General features: G+C 39.3%; 1 protein-coding gene across 9 annotated transcripts in view; it reads left to right on the forward strand.

Annotated features, from left to right (window-relative positions):
* Nucleotides 1–23,559, forward strand: part of NEBL (nebulette) — a 355,773-nt gene that overhangs the window by 240,869 nt on the left and 91,345 nt on the right. For 3 of the 9 annotated variants that reach the window (XM_032880855.1, XM_032880861.1, XM_032880856.1), the window contains exons 1-5: nucleotides 6,836–7,380; nucleotides 7,472–7,543; nucleotides 14,763–14,867; nucleotides 16,470–16,580; nucleotides 23,420–23,530. The exons of 2 other annotated variants lie outside the window; for them this stretch is intronic. In XM_032880855.1, the coding sequence (XP_032736746.1) occupies nucleotides 7,300–7,380; nucleotides 7,472–7,543; nucleotides 14,763–14,867; nucleotides 16,470–16,580; nucleotides 23,420–23,530 (480 nt within the window). In that variant the 5' untranslated portion in view covers nucleotides 6,836–7,299. Of the gene's footprint in view, nucleotides 1–6,829; nucleotides 7,381–7,471; nucleotides 7,544–14,762; nucleotides 14,868–16,469; nucleotides 16,581–23,419; nucleotides 23,531–23,559 lie in introns of those variants that run through there. 4 more of the 9 variants (XM_032880860.1, XM_032880859.1, XM_032880858.1 and 1 more) reach the window with 4 other exon arrangements.

A 23,559-nucleotide genomic window follows, 5' to 3' on the forward strand; every position in this document is an offset into this window, starting at 1 on the left:
ATTTCTTCACTATGAATTTTCATAAATTCCAGATACACAGTGAATTTAAATAGGCTGATGGTGAAATGAAGGGGTAGAAATTAAATTCAAGGCATCTGAAGGGAACAGAGTAGGTGTAAAGGTGCTGTTTCTGTAGTTAATTGACCAGAAACTGTGTTGTTTGTAAAGGATTCACGGTTCAAATGGGCTTAAGCTTTTTGTGTTAGGATAAGTGATTTCCATCCATTTACTTCATCAGTCTGTCCCCTGAGGATCCCATTGCAGGTCTCCTTGCTGCTCTGCTGCCCTCTTCTCCCTCCATTGTGTTCTCCAATGACATTGAACTTTTAGTTCCAACTCTTGTCTCTGGGTCTTTGCAAATGCTTTGGATGCCTTCCCTAAACCCCATCACTTTGTCTAATTCTGGCTCAAATATCCTCTCTAGGGGGAGTTCTGCCCATTGCTGGGTTCCTACTAAATCTTGTTATGAGCTCATGTAACTCCCTACTTCCCTTTTAGGAGCATTATTACACTGTTTCCAAAAAAGAGCAGAATCATCTAGCTTTGTATGTATTTATGAAATTATTGTTCTAATGGCTGTTTGTTTTAATGTGCTCCACAACCCCAAAGCCTTCCCTTCATTTCCAGAATTTAAGGATTTCCTCATTATTTCCACATTTTAAAGCAGTATATGATTTTTTTCCCCCTGAAAACATAACAAAAACGGCTTTTCTCCATAAACGACTAGAACATCATTTACTTTCTGGTGTTTTCCTCAAATTCATAAATCTTGTCCCTGCTTAGGACATGTTATGAATTAATTGGTAGAACATCTATCTCTGAAGAGTTAAAGAATTGCCAGCCGTGATCAAGCCCACGCGCTCTCTGGCTCTTGATATGGTGTTGACAGCCAAGCAAAGAGCTTCTTCAATAAATCCACTCTCATATTCAAGTTTTTCCAGATGTGAGAAGTAATTAAGTCTTTGCATTTATCGAGGACTTGTATGCTTTTCAAGAGGGAACTGGCAGCTGTGGTGAATTAAATCTGCTCCCGCGCATGTGTATGGGTGTGTGTGTGTGTGTGTGTGTGTGTGTGTGTTGTGTGTGAATGTACACATATACAAGCACACATGTGGCATTCGCCAGTAGTCAAGCGAGATCAGACCTGAGGACAAAACAAAACAAAAAGCTAATTTCAATGAACACCAAAGATTTTTACAATTATGTTTCACAGCTGAGAGCCGAGCGCTTTGTCCGGTGATAACTTTTCCCTTTCCACTTTTGCCAAATGTTGAAGGAAAGCAATGAGGGTAATTAAATCATTTACATCCATTAAAGGATTTTCTTAAATGGTGAAATCATGATTCTCGTGTAACATAAAATAAACACATTTTAAAGATTTTAACTCATTAATGAATGAGGGCACCAATAAGACGTTAAGATTGGTTCATAGGTGAATTTGAAGAACACGCGTGAATAAGTAATAAGGAATTGCTGAAATGAATTTAGAAATAAAGCAAAGGCTCTATTGATAGGACCAGTAATCGATTGCTTTTCCCCAGGACACAATTAATTTGCATTTGTATGGATAAAGCATCATTAGCATTGTTACCAGTTTTTTAACATTTTATGGTCTTGTGAAGCAGTTCAAAGACAGCAAAAGGCCAAATTAGCCAGAGGTAACACTAGATAACACAGGAGGCTTTTTTTTTTTTTTTTTAACCAGTTTCAAAGTCTTTCACAATTCTTCCTGACACATCTCACACAAAATTCTAGGAAAAGGATACTTTCTGGGATAGCCAAGCTGTTTGATTGTGCCTGACCCTTTGGTTCTGGTTACAAGGCTTACAGAAGCCACCCAGAACTTTGGCTTCTCTCAGTGGGAAGGCTTGTGAAAGCGACTGTATGAACTTCACTGTTGTACATACTGAACTACTGTCTCAAGTAAGCAGAGAATTAAATCAAAGTCCTTCAGTTTGCTGGGTGCTTATGTTAATGTAGACTCTGAATGAGAACGCCCCAGTCAGTACATCTGGAACATACTTTTGATTTTGGCATCCCAACCACACCCAACCCAGAAATTTTGCCAAAAACAATTTGCAGTTTCTTGTTCTTCTCCTCCAACACCAGTTTAGATGCATGGCTCTCATTTGTGAATAGGATCTCTACATGTGAAAACAGGAATATGAATTAAAAAGAAAACACATTCTATTAAATCTTATTTTAATGGCATAATTAGTAATGGTGACAATTATTCAGGTTGCTTTGTATTCTTTTGATTTCTAATTAACAAACAGTAATGAAATGGCCATTCAAAAGGAGAAGATGGGCTTAATGAATGTAAACTGTAAAAATAGATTGGGCTAATATTAAGCGGAGCTCTCATCTTTTATAAAGAAGACAAATTGCCCAAGAGAGCTTACATTTCTGGTTTGAAGAAACAATTTCATCCCCTCATCTACTAGTAAAGTTCTCTTTTGGACAGTTGCCAAACCATGAGGAACTATTGAGGCAAAAGTAAAATGACCAGGAGTTCAGCTGAGAAGCAAGAACCTTCTGGGAGATAGTCATTAAAAGAAAAAAAAAAGAAAAGAAAAGAAAAAAAGAAAAAGAAATGTAAAAAACCCAGGCAACTGAAAACAAGTCTATGAAAGACTGCCAAGACAGGCAAACAAGTCAGATGAGCTAATTCGTCTCTCACCGAACCATTCAGCGGGAATATTTTGCAGTAAGAAATGTTGAATCAATTTTTAAAGTGGAAAATTTCAGTTTATCCCTGGAAGTTTTCTCAACTCAGAACTGAATCTCCATCTATTTTAATTATTAGGGATTTTCATTTGCAAGGCTCTCATCACCATGTAGAAAACAAGCACATGTTCTATCACTATTAAGAATGGGGGAAAAGTGAAATAAGTATGAAATGTTGGTCACAATCTGGGCAATTCTTACTGCACGTGATCTTAAGAGCATTGCAGACAGGAGCTCTGCAGACAAGGGACCGCTGCATACAGGGGAGCATTGCATATAGGGGAGCACTCCATATAGGGGAGCTCTTCAGACAAGGGAGCACTAAAGCCAGGGGAGCACTGCAGACAGGGGAGCATTGCAGATAGGGGAGCACTAAAGACAAGGGAGCACTGCAGACATTGGAGCTCTGCAGACAAGGGAGCACTAAAGCCAGAGGAGCACTGCAGATAAGGGTACACTGCAGACAGGGATCATTGCAGACAGGGGAGCATTGCAGACAAGGGAGCACTGCAGACAGGGGAGCACTAAAGACAAGGGAGCACTACAGACAGGGGAGCACTAAAGACAAGGGAGCATTGAAGACAGGGGAGCATTGCAGTCAAGGGAGCACTAAAGACAAGGGAGTACTGCAGACGGGAGCTCTGCAGACAAGGGAGTGCTAAAGCCAGGGGAGCACTGAAGATAAGGGAACACTGCGGACAGGGAGCATTGAAGACAGGGGAGCACTACAGACAGGGGAGCATTGCAGGCAAGGGAGCACTGCAGGCAAGGGAGCACTGCAGACGGGGAGTACTGCAGACAAGGGAGTACTGTAGACAGGGGAACACTGCAGACAGTGGGGCATTGCAGACAGGTGCTGATGGTACATAGGAGTTTCCTTGGCCAGGGGCTCTGTCCCAATACCTGTATTACCCCTGGGACTTGGCAGTTGCTATGGAAATATATTTGCTTACACAAAAACATCAAACTCTAAACAAATTAAAGACTTCTGGGGGCACCTGGGTGGCTCAGTTGGTTAAGCATCTGCCTTCAATTCAGGTCATGATCCCAGAGTCTTGGAATCGAGCTCCGCATCAGGCTCCCCACTCAGTGGAAACTCTGCTTCTCCCTGTCTCTCTCTGCTGTGTGCACTCTCTCTCTCTTTCTCAAATAAATAAAATCTTAAAAAAAAAAAAAAAAGACTTCTGTATTGTCATATGCAACAGAGCCCTTATCTTTTAGGCTGTTAGGCTATAGGGGCTCTTCTGGCCTTTTCATGTATGTTGATGTTGTAGAGTCTTACCCTTTGACCTGAGAAGACCCTTTCATTATCAGGTGCTTTTCCTGGAACTGTGTACCTTTGTTGGATAGTTGACAAATCTTGTGTTTGTAAGAAGCTTTGCTATTTTTCAAGTGCTTTGCTTTTAATAACTTCTGGCAATTTGGTTTTTTTATTTAACTATGGAGAATTGGGGTGGAGAGAGGGTGGAGAGGGTAGAGAATTTGCCCTAGAGGATGTGGGAGAGCTATAGCTGGAAGTAGAGGGTCTTGCCATAAATAATGTGATCCCCACATTGGTCTCATTCTGTATCAGGGCATGGGGTCGAGTACTAAAGTAAGAGGTAGACAATATACACAAAGAACACGATAAGCAAAAGGGATAGCAGTTATATAGATATTCCTTTATCGGGGTGCCCCAAGGTGCAAATATATATTAAAACACAACATTTAACGTGGTTTAAAAAAAGTAAAGAGGAAAATAGGGAATTTTGAAACATGATAGCTATCCACGAAAAACTTTCTTCTTATTCCCCAAGTTGCATCTGGGAGCTACTGACAAGAGAGATTTGCTGTGATAAAGTGCAAGGCTTAAAATGTTTTAAAGAAAACTTTACATGACTTTTGTATCATACTTACAGGTGAGAGGGGAAAAAAAGATACATTCAATCAGAAGAAATAATGTATGTAGCTTGCCAGACAGTCCATTAAGGAGTTCATCCAGCATGTCTTGAATTATGTTTTTTTTTTTTTCAAATTTCCTTCTTTATCTTAGCAGGAGTATGCTTTATTTACCATCACATCCCCAGCACCAAGCACAGTGCCTGACATAGTAACACTTATTTCGATGAATGAACATAAAGCTCAGGTTAAGTTTTGGTCCTGGTATTCCATTGAGTAACTTTGTAGATGAGACAAATAATTAACTTCTCTTGGTCTTAATTTTGTCCTCTGTAAAAGAGAGGGCTTTTAGTAAGATCGATTTCTTAAGATCCCTCTGGCTTTAAAATTCTGACTCTAAAATCCACAAATGGAAAATGTGTGTTTACGGTGCATATGGTGTTTGGTTTTGCTTTCAGAACTTCTGTGCATAATCTCAACAGATTATTTTCTTCCAGCACAGTGGAGAGTCAATAAGGACATATTACATGATGGGAAATGAGAAAAAGCAGCCGCTGAAGTCCACTGCAGGTAATTCCCCATGGGGATTAGATGTCACCGTGAGCCGCACAAGTCATCTCAACTAGATCTGGTGAAATTTTCTCCCCATGCTTCTAGAAGTTTTCTAGAAAAGCTTATAGAAACTGGTCTTCCCCCTTTCCAAATAAAGATAATGTAATAGATCTTCTATAGAATATTAGAACAGTCTTTTGGCAGAAGGCTTGAGGGAAACAGAGTTCACACATTCTGCTCCCTTATGGAACAAATATAATGTGCAGAGAAATTCCCTGTAGAATTCTCTACATAGCTGTGTTTAAAATAACATAGTTGTTATTTTAAAAGTGAAGGTTTCCAAATTCAGCACCCTGGGGGACTTCTTTTTGGCATTTTGCTAGTGAGTAGGATATGTGATGTCATTAAGTTAGCCTATACCAAAAATCATTTCATGAAAAGACTATTCTAGAATACAACCTTTTTTTTTTTTTTTTTTTCCCAGAGTAGGATAATGCTTCTCTTAAGTAATACTTCACAGAAGAACATTAACTTTCTGGAGCATGGGGAATCATTAAAAAATTATACGTAGTAAGTAGGTAGATTAGATTAGATGAATAGGATTTCATATTTCAGAAATACTGGATTAATAAAACTTAACCAGTTTTCTTGACTTTGGTCTTCTTGGAGCTTCCAACTTGTCATTATGCCATGTGGATCTCTAAGTGACAGGGGTAGAGATGAACATACAGGTTTTTCCAAACACATTTGCTTACGAAACCCCCTTCCCCCTCTAGAGTATTCTGTGGAACTTTGGCCTCATGGAAGAACAATTTGAAGAATAATCTACACTTAATGACAGAAAAAAATCTTGTCAGAATTTTTAGTTTAGGTAAGGCCAAAGCAATTAGATAAAACTAGATATGACATTAAGAGAAAATAGCGTGATTCTTGGCTACTTAATGTATTTGGAATACATTTGTATTTTATAATTAGTTTCATTATTCACCATGGGGTATTTTTTTATGTCCAACAATGATATGTCATGATTTCCTGAAAGTTAATTTACCCTGGGTTTGAATAACCAAACTGATAAATTATGAGTTGTTATTGCCTAAATTGACAATAAAGCTTTTTTTGAGAAATATACTTTTAATTATATAATTGATAACACATACTCCATTATAAATACTGTTATAATTTATTTTTCCAAAATTTTCCAGGCATGAGGTACACATTGAGGAATACATAAATAGTGAATATTTTATAATATAAAGACTAGTGAATTTATAAAAATTGACACAATGGGCAGAATGGAAGAGCATGGTTATTATTTTTTTGAAACAGTGATGTTTCTAGAATTCTTAAATGATACATCAGCCTATGTTAACTGCAACTTCTCGTGTTTAATGATGTTTACAATTAAAAGAATGCAATAGCAATATAAGAGTAACGATCATAATTAACTCAGAATAGATTCTTTAAAGTGGTTCAAAGGGCTTTTCATAATAAATTACTAGCCTTTAATCAGCTAATTAAGGTAAGTACCTTTTAGAATGTGAGAAGTATGTTTTTGTGTCATAAAAAATTTAACCTAGATTAATAAGACAAGTTTGATTGATCCAGATTCACTATACCAAATCTGAAATATGTCTGACATTCCAGCAAAAGCTTTATTTAGAGGGAGCTGGGAAATCTTTGAGATAACAGGCTTTGGACCGTGCTATCTTGAGTGTTACATTGTGGAGTTGTTTTCCCACAATCTTTAAGTCTTTTTCAAACTATTTTGTGAATGAATTAAATTAGTGAAATATGAATAAATGGTCTCTTTTGGATTGCTTACCCAGATTAGAGAATGTTGACTTTAAAAGGTCACAAAATTGAATTTTGCCTGTTGGACCGGTATTTCCACTTGGGAGGCTAGTCCTGGCTGACCTCCACAGTTCCATCCATCCACTCACACACAGTCATGATAAGAGCGTGAAGTGTGAGCTAAATAGGGATGAGGCCTGGGCAAGGTCATTTCTGCCAGAACACCAGAGACTCCAAGAGCTCAAGGGTGCTATAGTACAGAGGAAGGGGGTGTCCTCGTGAATTAAAAAAAAGAAAAGAAAAAAGAAAGAGAGAAAAGAAGAAAAAAAACCCTCTATACACAGAGTAAAAATGAGGGTCCTTGTATTTGAGGATGTAAAAGATGAGGCAGAAGAGGGAAAAACAGAGGAAGAGGAAGATGAAGACGACACGGTAAGTGGGAACACACCAGCTAAAGAAGGCTACTTGTTCCTCTAAGCCGATCATTAGAAAAAATGTTTCTTTCCTTTGTTTTTCTGCACAGGTGTTCTTCAAGCCTGTTATTGAAGACCTAAGGATGGAATTGGCCAGAAAATGCACCAAGCTCATTAGTGATGTAAGTGACTTCAGTGATTTTTTTTTTAAATTTTTCGTTATGTGTGTGTGGCACTATTATGCCATCAGGTCATCGAGTTGGGGAGAAAACCCTACAATCATTGTTAAAACACAATAATTTTCCAGATCATGGAACTAAGTCCCGAATTTCCATTGATTTCCTCAAGGTGACCTATACAGAGAGTATCTGTAGGAACAGGTCCCTGTGTTCTCAATCCAGAGCGGTGTCCCTTATGAATTTCACTGTCACTCAGGCATGAAATCATAAAGCATTGAAATTTCAGAGCACGTTCCATATGTGAACTGCAAAGCCTTTTAGACTTTGTATGGGGGTGGAATTTGTGTCAGGAGGATCTCTGTCTAAACGAATGGTTTTTTAAAAAACAGTTCGGGGATTTTTTGAAGACTCTGATGAATGCAATAGTTCTTGAAACCAGGGGAAAAAATACATATTTACATAAAATGCATTTACAATTTGGGGTTCTTGAGTTACTTAACTGCATGGTGAGAACCCTGTGCACGGGGGAGAGATGACACGTGAAAAGTGAGTAGGGCCCTGAGTCTGTAGAGAAGCAAGCGTCATACTAGCCATTTCTGTTGTAGTTAATGAGCAAAGTGACCAGAATATTTTGCACATGTTTGTTTTGTTTTCTTTCTTTCATTTTTTTTTTAAGATTTTATTTATTTATTTGACAGAGAGCGATCACAAGTAGGCAAAGAGGCAGGCAGAAAGAGAGGAGGAAGCAGGCTCCCTGCTGAGCAGAGAGCCCTATGCAGGGCTCGATCCCAGGACCCTGGGATCATGACCTGAGCTGAAGGCAGAGGCTTTAATCCACTGAGCCACCCAGGCGCCCCAACACATGTTTGTTTTCAAAGGAGGTCAATCTGGGGAAGTGGGGTAGTACGTTGGCATGTTCTCTGAAGTCAACCTGCCTGCATCAATTTAACAGTAAGGTTGGGGCAGGTTATGTAACAGGACTGGGCTCACTTCCTCAAGGGAAACATCTATTCCAGTTTCTAGAAGTAATGGTAACACGTCTGGAATGTTTAGTGAACTGTCCGGAACACAGTGAGCACTCAAGGGATGTTGGCGGTTATTAACTGCTACATCTGTAAATTACTTTTGTATCCATCCAGTCACATTTTATATATGACTGTCTCCTTGTGGCTTGTCGGAAAGAGCCAGAGGATGGTGGGAATCATACTCTTTCCATATATTTGACATGTAATGTAATAGAATTTTAAATGGAGTATTTCTTTGTGCTGTTACCTGGGAGTACTAAGCTATAGCACGAGAAAGTTCTTTGTAAACTCTTTTTTTTTTTTAAGATTTTATTTATTTATTTGACAGAGAGAGACACAGCGAGAGAGGGAACACAAGCAGAGGGAGTAGGAGAGGGAGAAGCAGGCCTCCCGCCAAGCAGGGAGCCCGATGCGGGACGCAATCCCAGGACCCTGGGATCATGGTCTGACCTGAAGGCAGATGCTTAACGACTGAGCCACCCAGGCTCCCCCTTTGTAAACTCTTAATAGTGATGGAATGATGACCACCACAAGAATATCAGCCAAGTTAATATTTCTCGAGGACTCTGTGCCAGGCTTTGCAGCTTCTGAGGTGGACTCCACTGTTTCTCTCATTTTAGAGGTGAAGAAACAAAGACTCAGAGAGGTTAAGTATCTTGCTAGGGTCACACAGTTGAGCAGAGGGGAAAAAGGATTGAGCACAAAGCCCTCTCAGCCTCAGCCATTCTGCTGTGTTTGCTCTTAACTGTAGATTTCCCTGCACAATTTACCTTTACTGTTATTGATTACACTAATATTGGTAATGGGAATGCTACCATTTAAAACCTGAAGTTTCCTAACTCCAGAAACAGTACCTCTTCCATGTGGTTATGTTTGTTATTAAAGGGTAATTGCGGATGAGCTAAGTATATTATATAAACCACCGGAACTCAAGGGGTACCTTCAGTGAGTAGGTGATTTTGTTGGAGTTGTTTCGGATAAGATCATTTTTCAGTGACTGCAGAACCAGCCTCATGGCGAGGGGCGTGGCCTTTACCATTTCGCAAAAGCCAAGGCTATGTTATTCCTCTCTGAGGTAGGAGAAATCAAATATGTGGGAGTGATTTCTGTTTATTACAGATTTATGCTGCATGGCAGAATGTCTGTACGACTTGAATATTTAGATCACAGCCTGTGGCCTGATATGTATCTGTGTACATGTTCACCTTCTGTTTCAAAATAGAATTTCATACTTTTAAAAATAACGTTCTTTTTTTTTTTAATTTTTGGAATTTGTGTATTTACCTGCAAAGAGTCGGAGCAAGTACTACTTTTGTCTCTAAAACAAAACTAAAAAGAGTAGTTTGTGCCATCGTTTTACAAACAAATTTTAATTTACATGTTCTGGATGAACTTTACGTATTGGACCCAAAAGAATTTCTAGTTTTTCGAAGTTTGGTAGAAAAGGTATTTATTAAGTACTAACTGCTTTATCCACAGTCAGCGTCATCCGTGTCCTTATATGGAGCCGATGAACTTACGTGGGAGGTTCTCATGTCTGTTATGTTGCCTGCATCACTAGGTCATTGTCTAGATGTGTGTTTGAGTTGCGTCAGTCATGGAGCAAAAACAGACAGAAGTGGACGAATGGTTGGGGGAGTTAGATGGGAGCCCCCGTCGAGGCCCTCTCCTGCTTCTGATGGTGCCCTCGGTTAGTGTCCATATTTCATTAAGCACACGGGCTTTTCCCAGGGTCTCAAACTTAAAGACAGACCTTCAGGTCTTTTTGTTTGTTTTCTGATCCCTTGTATCCCAGAGGGACACCTGTGTGTTTACCGGAGCCTTTTTCTCTGTTTGGAGGCAATCTGTTTGTAGCCCGTGTCACCCGGTGAAGCTGGGGGCTTGTTTGTCCAGTCTGCACGGGTCTTCATGTCGAAGCAGTGAGAAGCGGCCTCACGTTCTCTTCACCGGATCGCACAGCTAGGGAGCCACACCCCTGGGATCTGAAACGAGGTCCTCAGGACCCCCAGACCGTGGCCATCATTGCGTCATCCCTCTCCTGCTGTGTGCCGGGCTCTCCTCATAGAGTACTGTGTTCTGTGGCATAAATGTTACAGAGGACTGGTCTAGAGATAAGGCTAGGAACTCACAGTTTTCCCTAGAAAGAGATGGGTGTTTTTCAGGTCAGGTGGCTTCACTTTGGGGGATCAGTGTGAGGCATTTTTCCGGGTGTTTTTTTGTTTTTTGTTTTTTTGGTTTTTTTTTGCTCTCCCTGGTTTCCCTTTGTATAACTCACTTCCCCAAATTACCCGGTCCTTTGAAGCCACCTCTTTTATTTTTCTGTTAACCACATAATGCTTTTTATTTTCCCAGATATTCTGTCTCTCTCTTTCTGGACCTATTGGCCAACTACCTAGTGAATTTCTTGAGTAAGTCAAACCTATTAACTATATAGAGCCATCGGAATCAGGAATCTAGTAGCCTTTTGTCAGGTGGCCATAGGACGTATTAGGTTAAGGGGGATATTTTGTATGTTTCTTGTAAATTAGGCATCCAGGGTTTCTGCGGAGCGAGTTTGGCCCCATCTGCCGGAAGCCTGTGATGCAGTATTTTGGTTCAAACCGTTGGAGGGTGTTCACTCGCGTGGCAGCAGAAAGACATTTTCCAGGCAAATGAACATTGTTTGTTGTGGGTAAATCCTCCCAGGGCTAAAGGCATCAGGATTCTGTGGCTATTCCTCCCAAGAGAGCTCTGATTGTGTTAAGAGAACCTGGGATGGCAGCCTTGGCTCTGAGTGTCCCCCGCCCTGTTGCCAGGTAGTGACGGGGCTGTGGTTCTTTCTTCCAGGGTTGATGCATTGAGCCAACATGGCTCCACTTGAGAGAAGACTTTCTTGATACTTTTGGTTAAGAGTGCCTGTAAAAGGAGGGGCGCCTGTGTGGCTCATTCGGTTAAATATCTGACTTTGGCTCAAGTCATGATCTCAGGGTCCTGGAATTAAGCCCCGTGTTGGGCTCCCTGCTCAGTTGGTCATCTGCTTGTCTCCCTTCCCTCTGCCCCTTCCCCTGATCAAGTCTTTCTCTCTCTTTCTTCCTCTCTCTCCCTCAAATAAATAAATAAAATCTTTTTTAAAAAAAGGAGTGCCTGTTAAAGGAAATACTCTCAGACATTTCTACATCTGTCATCCAAGTTCAGCCATTACCTGGGGTCATACCAAGTGAAAGAAAGACTGGGCTAAGAAGAGAAAGCCTCACTGAACTGATTAACTCTAATTGTAGTTGAGACATGGTGGGATTAATGGGTGTGGTCAGAGCAGAAGGTCAATATTTGGGGTATCTTACTGACTATTAAGTCATCAACTTTGCCCACCTCCCACCACCCCATTAGAAAGTAGCTTGGATAGTATCTGAGTTATGAGTGCAGATGCCACAAGTGACAGGAAGACCCTAGCACAGAGGCTTAACATATAGGTGGGATTTTTTGTTTTCACATAATAAAGTGTGGAGGTAAGGGGTCCAGTTTTGGTACGGTGGATGTTCTTGGGCTCTCAGGTTCCTTTCCTTCTGCTTTGTCATCCTGGGTATGGTGACTTACTGCCTTGTGGTGACCCCATGGCTGCTGCATCCCTGTGACTGGGGAATGGAGGAGGTGGAAGAGCAAGGTGTCAAAGGGCTGTGCCAGCAAGGTTTTTCCCTTTGCACCAGCAATACCAGGAACACCACTGGGAAGACTTCTACAAATGTCCTGTGGCCAGCGCTGGGCATCAGGGGAGACCAGTCACTCGCCAAGGGGAAGGACCAAACCATGCCTGACTTAGAGCAACTCATCCTCTAGGGCCGGGGCAGGGGTCTGGCTATGCTCATAAATACGTTTGAGTTCTGTTATTTGGAAAGAAGGAGGTCGCATAGGCAGTCTATGCAGTGGACAGGGCCATGGTTGTGTTAGGAAGTGGCCATCTCTTTAGTGATTTTATTACACCTAGGATGTTGTGTCCCTCATCGGTGTGGTTCCTGCCCGTCTGTTTTTTCTCTTATCCTGGTAGAGGAAAGCTAACACTATGTGGCATTCTTTATATAAAAATGTAAGATCATTTGCTTGTCATCAGTCATGTTGTAAAATTCATTAGAAGTACAATAGGAGGGGTGCCTTGGGGCCTCAGTCATTAGGCATCTGTCTCCAGCTCAGGTCAGGATCCCAGGGTCCTGAGATCGAGTCCTGCATCGGGCTCCCTGCTCCTCGGAAAGCCTGCTTCTCCCTCTGCCACTCCCCCTGCTTGTGTTCTCTCTCTTGCTGTCTCTCACTCTGTCAGATAAATAAATAAAATCTTAAAAAAAAAAAAGAAAGAAATACAACAGGAGTTACAATAAGCAAATAATACGTGTGTGTGTGTGTGTGTGTGTGTGTGTGTGTGTACCTTTTGGACAAAGACCAGAGAAAGGACTGGAGACCCCATTAAGACTGTACTATTTGCCGGCACAGTGAAGGAAGTAAATACTTCACCCTTATCCTGTGCTCTCATCCTGAACATTCTGCTCTGGGCAGAGCTTATCAGAGGCTGGTGGCCATTGCACATACCGCTGCAGTCAAGAATGTGACTGTGAGGGGGAGAAGATAGTGGCGAAAGATAAAAATAATGAGCCAAACTTAAGCCTAATGATAGGTTATTTTCTCTCACACTTAATTATATAACGGGGATACTTTTTTTTTCTCCTTATGATCAAAATAGCCTACTATTTATCATACTGCCATTAACGGTTTAATTACTAGTGACTGAGGAGGGTGATTTGCAGAGCCCTAAAATTATGGCTAATCTCTGAGAAGAAAAAAGTAATTTAGTGCTCAGATAAGATAAATATGTTCCAATGTTGATTTCATGAATAAAGCAAATGTTTAATGTGGTAGGTGTCTAATACCTAAGAGTCACAGCAGTGAGAAATGGTATTTTGCAGTAACTTTGCTTAGATGTTCCTGTCTGGTCATACCTCAGGTTGAATTATGCCCCTCAAGTCAGGTTTACCTGTGGTAAAATCTCTGTGTAACGTTAGTGTTGCAACGTCGTGTTAGTCATGTCCTTCAAGAACCAGGTACATAGTCAACTAAACTCCACTTTTAGGTTGTAATTAGGGAGACCATGTAATTTATCATCTGACCTGGAACCTACCTTTTTTCAGCGTAAGTATTTACAGTGTTGGGTAGATAAACATGACTTTATTACAGGGTGATATAACTTTTAGCTAATTACCTTCATCCTCTCAAATAGTCATAAATTTTGCCTCACCAGTTTTCAGATTGGGTTGCAATTAGCGTGAGAATGGGATGACATTTTCGGGCCTTGTCCATAGTTTCCTGATTTCAGCTCATGTGTTCCTACAGGGTCTCCCCCCAGAGTAACAATTCTGGCTTCTCCTCAAGGGGAAAGGAGTGACTCCTTTTACTACTGACTTTGAGAGAAGGCATGAGCATGCTCAGCTCAGCCTCTCTGGGCTTTCTCTTGTGCATCTGTTTACCCATAGCATTCTGGAATGATCTCCTCCACCATGTGGCAAACTTTCAGAGCAGGTTCTGCTCTTGTTGGGGGAGGGAAGGCAGATAAGGAGGCCTATGAATGCTCCTAAATTGGGTAAGTTTGATTTGAGCAGAGTTAGTTCATATAAGGGAAGCTCATTGTGGCCACTGTTCGAGCTCCTTCCTCTAATCATGCATGCATAGGTAATGATGCTAACAGTAATTTCACTTGTTTGATCTTTGCCTCTACTTCTTAATTGGTTCCATCTGTCCTGATGACTACTTATCTTAAACCTAGAAGTAGGCAGCTATGTTTTTGTTTGATTGTAGGCTTAACTGTTCAGTCAATGGCTTGAAAGTAACAATAAACTAGGACACTTGTCAAATGAAATGAGAGTGTTGAATAATTATGCTCAGCTAGCTGGGCAGACAGGATCCATAATCCATGTGTGCCCGCCCCTGTGATCCTTGATGATAATAGGACTCTTACTTATCTAAAGACCAGGCGCCCCCCCACCCCGCCCCCATGTCTCATCACCTTTGCAGCTCTGTGCTAGATGTCTCTTTACTTGATTTGGCTGGTTTTGAAGATCATTCCTCATTTGAGTATTTCCTTCAGAAAACAGACTTCCTCAAGTAATTCTTCTCTTCAAAAAGGGGGCATTAAAATGGTTTTTCTTCTTTCTCATCATCTGTAAATTATTCTCTTTTAGATTCATTATAAAGAAGAGTATAAAAAGTCTAAGGACAAGTGTACATTTGTGGCTGACACTCCCATGCTAAACCATGTAAAAAACATTGGTGCTTTTATTTCTGAGGTAAGGCATCAAAACATGCGAAATGGTTTGCATTTTCATTTTCTATTTATGTAGATAAAAGTCTGCGCATTAAAATTAGAGAATAATATTTTTGAGAGTGCTACTGAGTGTTGGTAATAACTACATAATTATGTAATCCTATGCACAATGTCAATTAACTCTCTGGTTGATCTATTTTATTATATATGTCTATATTTCGACTCTGATCCTTTCATATTTATATGGAATTACTCTTGAAAAGAGATATTTTCTTAGATAAGTAGAAAGTACTAGAAAAACAGTTTTAGAAATGCCATTATTTTATTTCCTTATGGGTATATTAGATAAAAATTGTTGAATATCATTTTGGAAATAAGTAAAATTTAGTAGCTGATTCTCTGAAACATGGTATCTTTGGTAAGTAATTTTAGATCAATTTAACCTGTTTTTGAGTAGGATCAGTTCAACAGAGACACTTACTATGAAACAGAGAAAAGCACTACGTTCATTTTCCAGCTGAAAAATCATAGTCTCTATCTGAGAGCATTTCAAACTGCAGATTATGCTACATTAATAAGCACCATGTTAACAGTGATTTGAATCTGGGAGGAGACATTTCTGTTGTCTGTGACTAGATCACTTAGGAGAGATAAATTTGAAAAGAGGATGAATAAAACTGTATTATAAATGACTGACCTCTAGTGTCTCATAAGTTATGTTGGAAACAGATCAACATGATACTCTCAGGATTACTTCCGCTGACGTGAAAACATTTTGAGGAAAACTGGCAAATTTTCTCTTCTTGAGTACCCACATCCAAAGAGTTGTGAGAACTCAAGGTTTACCCAGGGTTTACACTCAGTAAATCCAGGCTCACATCTGGCTCTGACTGGGGGTAATATCAGAATGTGGGAAACCATGGTTTGGTTGGTTTGCATTAGCTGTTACTTCTCCTGTGCAAAAATTCACTTGATGTTTGTCATTCCTAATTGACTCTTTTTCCTGAAGGTGTTAACTACAGAGCAAAAAAAAAAAAAAAAAGTAGGCAATCTCTTGTGATTTTTTGATCCTAATCTCTCCGAGAGAAATGGTAAAGGAGCATTTCTATTTATTAGTAGTGAATTTAGGGGATCACTTCGAGACAGTGCAAATTGGGGGTGGGAATACACAGAAACAACAAAAAAGGATTCTCACTTCCCACCACAGTTGTGGAAGAAGGAGGTTAAAAAGATTTGAAGGAGCGCTGTCCTTTACATTCAAGCTCTAGACACTACATTCTACCAACTTGTATTTTCTGGAACAACTCAAGTGTCTCTTCTTTCTTGGGTGTTTCTTTGCTGGTCAAACATCAACATACACAAACGGATTTACTTTTAGAAACATATATAGGTTAAATTAGAAAAGTCATCATTATTTTCTTGAATGGCTCCTTTTAAAGATTTTTCTGTGATAAATTAGATTTACCTCTCTTTAGAATATGTTCTTCAGTCTAGTATCTAAGGTTTAAATGGTCTTTTTAAAATAATTCTGTTTCTGAAGAAAGTTTCCTTTTATTTTCTTTCAATATTAACAGTAAAAAAAAGTAATGCTTATTAATTTTTTTCTTTTCCGCCCCCCCTCTAGGCAAAATACAAAGGCACCATTAAGGCAAACCTCTCCAATTCTCTTTATAAGCAGATGCCAGCCACAATCGATAGTGTCTTTGCAAGAGAAGTTACGCATCTTCAGAGTGAGGTGTGGTTTTCCTAAATTGTTATATAATCATATATATAAAAATTTAACCACTTACAATTAGCACCTTAAAATATATTAATATTTAAAAATATATTTAAACACAGTTAGCAAAGTAGTAGAAAGTACTGGAAAAATAGTTTTTATCTTGGGTATCGCATATTGGATGAAAACTGGAAGCAGGGGACTCGTGTTGTCGGTAGTCGTTGCCATGTCACAGAAATTGAAATGGATGGACAAATTCGTTAGTCACGTGATATTGTTTTTCCTAATCCCATTCACAACTATTAATAGAACAAATTTCAATCTTGTGAGGACAGCTTACTTAGGTTAAAATCTGATAGCAAATATTAAAGCTGTCTCTGATTTAGCAAATGACCTGTAAGTGGAGGACATTCCAGTAGCTTATTCAAAGTCCCATTAAGAGTTAATGGTTTGGGGCGTCTGGGTGGCTCAGTGGGTTAAGCCTCTACCTTCAGCTCAGGTCATGATCTCAGGGTCCTGGGATCGAGCCCCACATCAGGCTCTCTGCACAGCGGGGAGCCTGCTTCCCCCTCTCTCTCTGCCTGCTTCTCTGCCTACTTGTGATCTCTCTCTTTCTCTGTTGAATAAATCAATAAAATCTTAAAAAAAAAAAGAAAAATAAAGAAAAAGAGTTAATGGTTCAATTCAGGATCCACAGGTCTGTGCTTCCTCAGTTAGGCAAGAGGTTCCTGAATTTCTTTTTCTGTGGGTTGTGGATTTCATCTGGAGTATCTCAGGCGCAAGTGGTCGCTCTAGTGATTTCAAGTTGCAGATGAACTTAAGAATTGTCATCCTGTAAGCTCATTTGGAATTCAGAATAATTTCCCCCTTATGTACATTAACATAAGGAACACATAGTACATTTAATTTGTTGTATTTCTTCAAGCAGAATTTCAAAATAGAATATTTCACCTCTTTCTCGGTCATCTTAACTGTTTTGTGTTCTCCATAATACAGTTGTTTTGTTTTGCTTTAAACTCTGTGAATCTGCTACGTGGCTCCCCTAAGTGGTATGAGAACAGGGACTTCCTGTGTCTTGTTCTCTTCTCTACCCTTGAGCTTAGCATCGGTCCTTGGCACACAGGGAGATAGTCAATAAATACTGGTAAAATGGATTTTGTTGAATGTGTTGATTCTCTTTTTTAGGAAGTATTTCCTTTTATGTAGTTTATATTCTTCATGCTATATTTTAGGTTAAAAATAATAATGGACACATAGAAATGCTTACTATGTATCAGGTGCTGTTCTATATATTCCACATATATTTATATCATTTAATCCCTATAAGTACTCCATGAGATAGCCCCATTTCAGAGACGTGGAAACTGCAGCACAGAGGAGTTAAGTAACTTGCCTGAGATCACATAGCCAATAAATGGCAGAGCCAACGCGTGAACATGGATAGTTGGGCTTCAGAGTCTGGGATCTTAAACACACACTGTATCAGCTAGTTCTTACCATTTCCACCATTCCTTTTCTTATTAAACAAGTTGAAATCTTCCTTCAGAATCTTTTTAGTTTTAAGTAGAAGATGCCTAGGTAATTTTGAAATAGTCTGAAAATAAAGTACTCTCGAGAAAGACTGAGCGTTGTTATCCTTTGCAGAACATCTTTAAGTACTTTATTATTACCAATTTAAATGTCCTCTGTGTACACAGCTTGGCAGTAAGCTGATCTCAGCTGTACAACATGAGGCTAAAAATATATGATACCAGCGTTTTGCATGGCTGACCATGACTAATATGTCCCCCTTTTTTTCCCTCACAACATCTGGTCACCTAGCCACTTGCTGATAATATATGGACCACTTTGTAAAGCAAATAAGTACAACCCAACACTCGGTATGTGACAAACAACAATTATGTAAAAAAGAAAGAATTGTCTCTTATTTTTATACTTGGGAAGATAACCTTGTCAGATATTTACATCCTCATTGCTGTGTAAGTGCAAAATTTTCATCACCTTTTCATGGCAGAAAGGGAACATATAGTACACGAACATGTGCAGTGTAGGACGTAACGGGGAAGATAATCCATAGTGTGTATTGTGGAGTCTATCTTTTTTCTGTTAGCATGTGTTATGCTCTAGTGGGGTATGCCCCCTGCGAAATATGGGTATGTGCTCCCAACACTGCCCACCGTTGTAATTAGTCACTGAACTTGTTAGTAAGGAAACACCTGGATTCCGAATAAAGTATCTATTTCAATGGAATCGTGTAATAAAATTTCGATATAATGTAATAACATTTCTTGAGGTTTGTGTAAATCAATTTTATTGTGGCTAAAATTACAATTCTCAGAGCTTACCTGGTAATAAGACTAGCAAGAAAGTAAAACTATTTGATGGTGTCTGAGAAAATGAAACAGCTAACCTTTTGCTGTGTCCAAATCATATCTGATTTGTGGTAATCTAAATTAGAGTGGTTAGACACATTCTGGAACCTCAGGGTTCTGGATTCTAATGAAAAAATCTCCCAGACCAAGGACACTAGATCAAAAGGTTGTGTTAAAACCAATTTGCAAACATTCTCAGAAACTTAATCCAAACTAGAATGATACCGTGAGGTGAGCTAGATTAATGCTCCTTATAGAAAATGACTGAGGAGAAGTCATTTTAAAAAAGAAAGAGATGTGGAGATTTTAGGAAGCCATTTTATGAGATATCCCCCATGAAAAATCTTATAAACAAAGACCACAAAGAAAATTTCTGGATATGGATGTGCCATGCCATGAAATGGTGAGATCTCCCCAGGGCTATTTCAGGCAGGGGCTAAATTATCTCTTATCACAGAAGCAATACAAGGTATTACTCAGGCAGCTGGACTCAGGAGATGTTTGACTGTCTACGTTTTTATCCGTGGTGGCTCCGGGGTCTGGCCTCTGGAGCTCCAGACGTGTCTGTGCTCGGGGACTGGCAGTGCACTTACTGATACAGTAGTTGTAAAATATCCTGAAGTTAGAAAGGTATAGAGGTCTTATGTATATATATGCTATTAAATATACAAGATAAACGTACATACTACTATACTACCGAAACATATTTATATGTAAATCTGTAAGACTATTGTAAGTGTCCTCCACTAGTTAGGTATCCAGTAGCAAGGCGACCTTGATTCTCAAGGTATGAAGAAAACAGTGTTAATCTAGGGAACTGCTACACAATAATGACAAATCCTAAGAAATCGAATTTATCAGAAAATGTATTAGCTTGACATAATTTTCCATTAGCTATTTTAAGGATGAAAATTAATATGATAAATTAAAGTTCAGCTGCCTCCAATTTGATGTAATCTTAATTCTAAAGTGGTGCTGCGTTGCAGCTATAAATGAAATGACTTTTAATGTTGCGAGTAGAAAATTACATAGCCTTTTAAAGAAAGAGTGCTTTTTAAAATTGTGCTTGATGACTCACCATTTCTATGATAACCCACCAAATGATCGGCTGTGTTGGTTATGTTTATAAAGTCACAAGTCATACAGACTAAACCAGGCACCCAGCAAAAAGGAGCTAGATACACGCTATCTCCTTTATATTTAAGAAGAAGGAACACATCTGATAAAGGTTTCTTCTTGGCTTAATAGACCTGGTCACCCATTAAACTCCTCCTCCATTCTCCCAAAATTATAATATAGAATGTAATGGAACTGACATAATGTTTTTGCCAACTTAAATGGAGGTCCTTCATGAATTTCTTGTTTAACATAACTAATGGTGAAAATGTAAAGATATGTTCCTGAGAAATAGATATCTTGATGGATTAAATCAATGGACAGAGTCTAACAAGATGAGTGATCCCTGGAAAAACATGGGGGTCCTGCGTGTGAGTCCCTATATTCAACTAGATATGCAGGATTGGATGTGAGGACGGAGTGGGGCAGAACTGAATAAGGCTTAAGGAATCTAGGTGGCAGAAATCTCAACGTAGCTATCAGAAGGAAAACACTGTGATCTATGGATACATGAATAGTAGGTAGAGCACATAAGAGATCATAACCCAGACTAAACTGAAAAGTACTAATTAGGAGAGGTCAGACCATATCTAGAACATTCTGGGCATTTTGAGTGGATTAATTGGAAATTGGGCAGAGAAGGGCATTCAAAGGTACAGAGTTTCAGGACCTTACTCCATGCAGATGGTCTGGAGTGCAGATGGGAGTCGTTGACAGCTGTGTGCCCATATCTGAAGTTCTGTCCACTGAACTAGACTCTTCCTACCTGGCCGCAAGGGGAAGACAGATTGGGGCTTTGTTAGAGGAGGGGATTTGTGTCAAAGCTTCCACAGTTTAGAGACTGTGACACCCCAGCATGAGGTCCATTTCAGTAAATGTTTTCAAGAAGAACTTGGTGGGGGAGCCAGAGAAGAGATTTAAATATTGATAGTTGTAAGAGATGGCTTTCTTTCTTTATGGTAAGAGGTGATGATTTTATTTTTAAAAATTAGTTTTGTGAGAAGATATTTGCAAATGACAGTACAGACAAAAGGGTGATATCCAGGATCTATAAAGAACTCCTCAAACTCAACACACACAAAACAGACAATCATATCAAAAAATGGGCAGAAGATATGAACAGACACTTCTCCAATGAAGACATACAAATGGCTATCAGACACATGAAAAATGTTCATCATCACTAGCCATAGGGAGATTCAAATTAAAACCACATTGAGATACCACCTTGCACCAGTTAGAATGGCCAAAATTAGCAAGACAGGAAACAACATGTGTTGGAGAGGATGTGGAGAAAGGGGAACCCTCTTACACTGTTGGTGGGAATGCAAGTTGGTGCAGCTACTTTGGAAAACAGTGTGGAGATTCCTAAAAAAATTAAAAATAGAGCTTCCCTATGACCCTGCCATTGCACTACTGGGTATTTACCCCAAAGATACAGATGTAGTGAAAAGAAGGGCCATCTGTACCCCAATGTTTATAGCAGCAATGGCCACGGTCACCAAACTGTGGAAAGAAACAAGATGCCCTTCAACGGACGAATGGATAAGGAAGATGTGGTCCATATACACTATGGAGTATTATGCCTCCATCAGAAAGGATGAAAACCCAACTTTTGTAGCAACATGGATGGGACTGGAAGAGATGATGCTGAGTGAAATAAGTCAAGCAGAGAAAGTCAATTATCATATGGTTTCACTTATTTGTGGAGCATAACAAATAGCATGGAGGACAAGGGGAGATGGAGAGGAGAAGGGAGTTGAGGGAAATTGGAAGGGGAGGTGAACTGTGAGAGACTATGGACTCTGAAAAACAATCTGAGGGTTTTGAAGGGGTGGGGGGTGGGAGGTTGGGGGAACCAGGTGGTGGGTATTAGAGAAGACACGGATTGCATGGAGCACTGGGTGTGGTGCAAAAACAATGAATACTGTTACACTGAAACGAAATTTAAAAAAAATTAGTTTTGTTTATATGTTAATAAAAATTTTAAAAATAAATTAAAATAAAAAATAAAAATTAGTTTTGTAAATATCACCTTAATCTTCTAGACAAGTATATTACCGAAGTTAAATGAATGGTTAATACTGTTTATTAAAACCCATGAGGGGTTTAAGTTCATGAGGATATTTAATAAACTCATTTATTCATTCATTCACTAAACATTTATTACATTTCTACCCTCTGTCATTCAGTATGAGAGGCACAGGATATTAAAAGATGTGTAAGAAGATAGAGGCATAGCTCTCAAGGAGCTAAGTATTGGTGAAAAGTTTTTCCTTAAATTGAGCTGCTATTCCTTTCCATTAAAAATTAAATCTTATTTTGTTCTTATGACTGCTCTTCTGGTTTTTCTCTTAAAATGCCTCCATTCTCCTGTGTCAAGTTATTCTAGTTCTGTGTAATATCTTTTTATTATAAAACTTTTAATATATATTTACAATTAATTTTAAAATAAGTTATTCATTCATCTGTTCCTGTTTTATTTTTATTCATTCATTTATTGAGCAAATATTTCTTGATCCTTACTTTTTGCCAGTTTGTATTCTGAGCAGTCACCGAGCTAGGTAGTTATGTTCTCATGAGGAAGAGAAAATAAGTAATCCTACAAAAATAAAACAAAAGTAACTGAAAATTGGGAAGGAAATACATAAGATAATGGAATAGACTGTGAGTAAAGGAATAATTTCTTTGTTGTCTTCTGGATTTTTTCCCCCTAACTCTGTCATTGAATTTGGTTATTTCTACTTTTGAAGTAATCATTCTCACGCCTTCTCTCCATCCCAGGAGGGGACAAATTGGAATGGTAGCAATGGGTGATATTGGCGTGATGCTCATTTCCCTTGCAGAGGACAGGCCTTGACAGATCTCAGAAATCTGCCTGCATGTTTTATTTTCTCCCAAGGGTTGGGGCATTTAATGAGCTTTATGTTATATTATAGCTGTGCCTACAGAAAGTCATTAACAATCAAAAAATGAAAAATTCACCTTTAAATGTCTGGTCATTTCATCCACTTTGTCAGTTGCTTTCCCAAGATTTAAACCTTGGACATTTATGACCCTAAGAGTGCATAGATTTGAAAGGTTTCCCAAAATGGTCCCTGAGATTTAAGCTAGCTGAGTATGAGTGGGGTTGCACCATGCCTGTGGTTGAGGACTGTTGAAATTAGCAGGAAAGAGTCAGAATTAGGATTCTAACCTGAAGCACCAATGTTAAAGCCCTGAGTATATTCTCTTGTTACAGAGGCTTAGGCAAATACGACCATTGGTGGTGGGACTCAAGGACACAAACTCCTAGCAAAACACTGAAATTTAACAGGTAGGAACATAGCGTACTCCTGAAGAAACTAACAATGGTTTGTGTTTTTAAAGGTTGCCTATAAGCAGAAATACGATGCTGCTAGAGGATTCTCAGATTATGCCCATCTGAAGGAGCCACCTGACATCAGACATGCCATGGAGGTCAATAAACACCAGAGTAACGTAAGGACACCATCTCCCATGATTTTCTG

This window comes from Lontra canadensis, unplaced genomic scaffold (genome assembly GCF_010015895.1).
Source record: "Lontra canadensis isolate GAN:19392208 unplaced genomic scaffold, GSC_riverotter_1.0 scaffold72, whole genome shotgun sequence".
NCBI lineage: Eukaryota > Metazoa > Chordata > Mammalia > Carnivora > Mustelidae > Lontra > Lontra canadensis.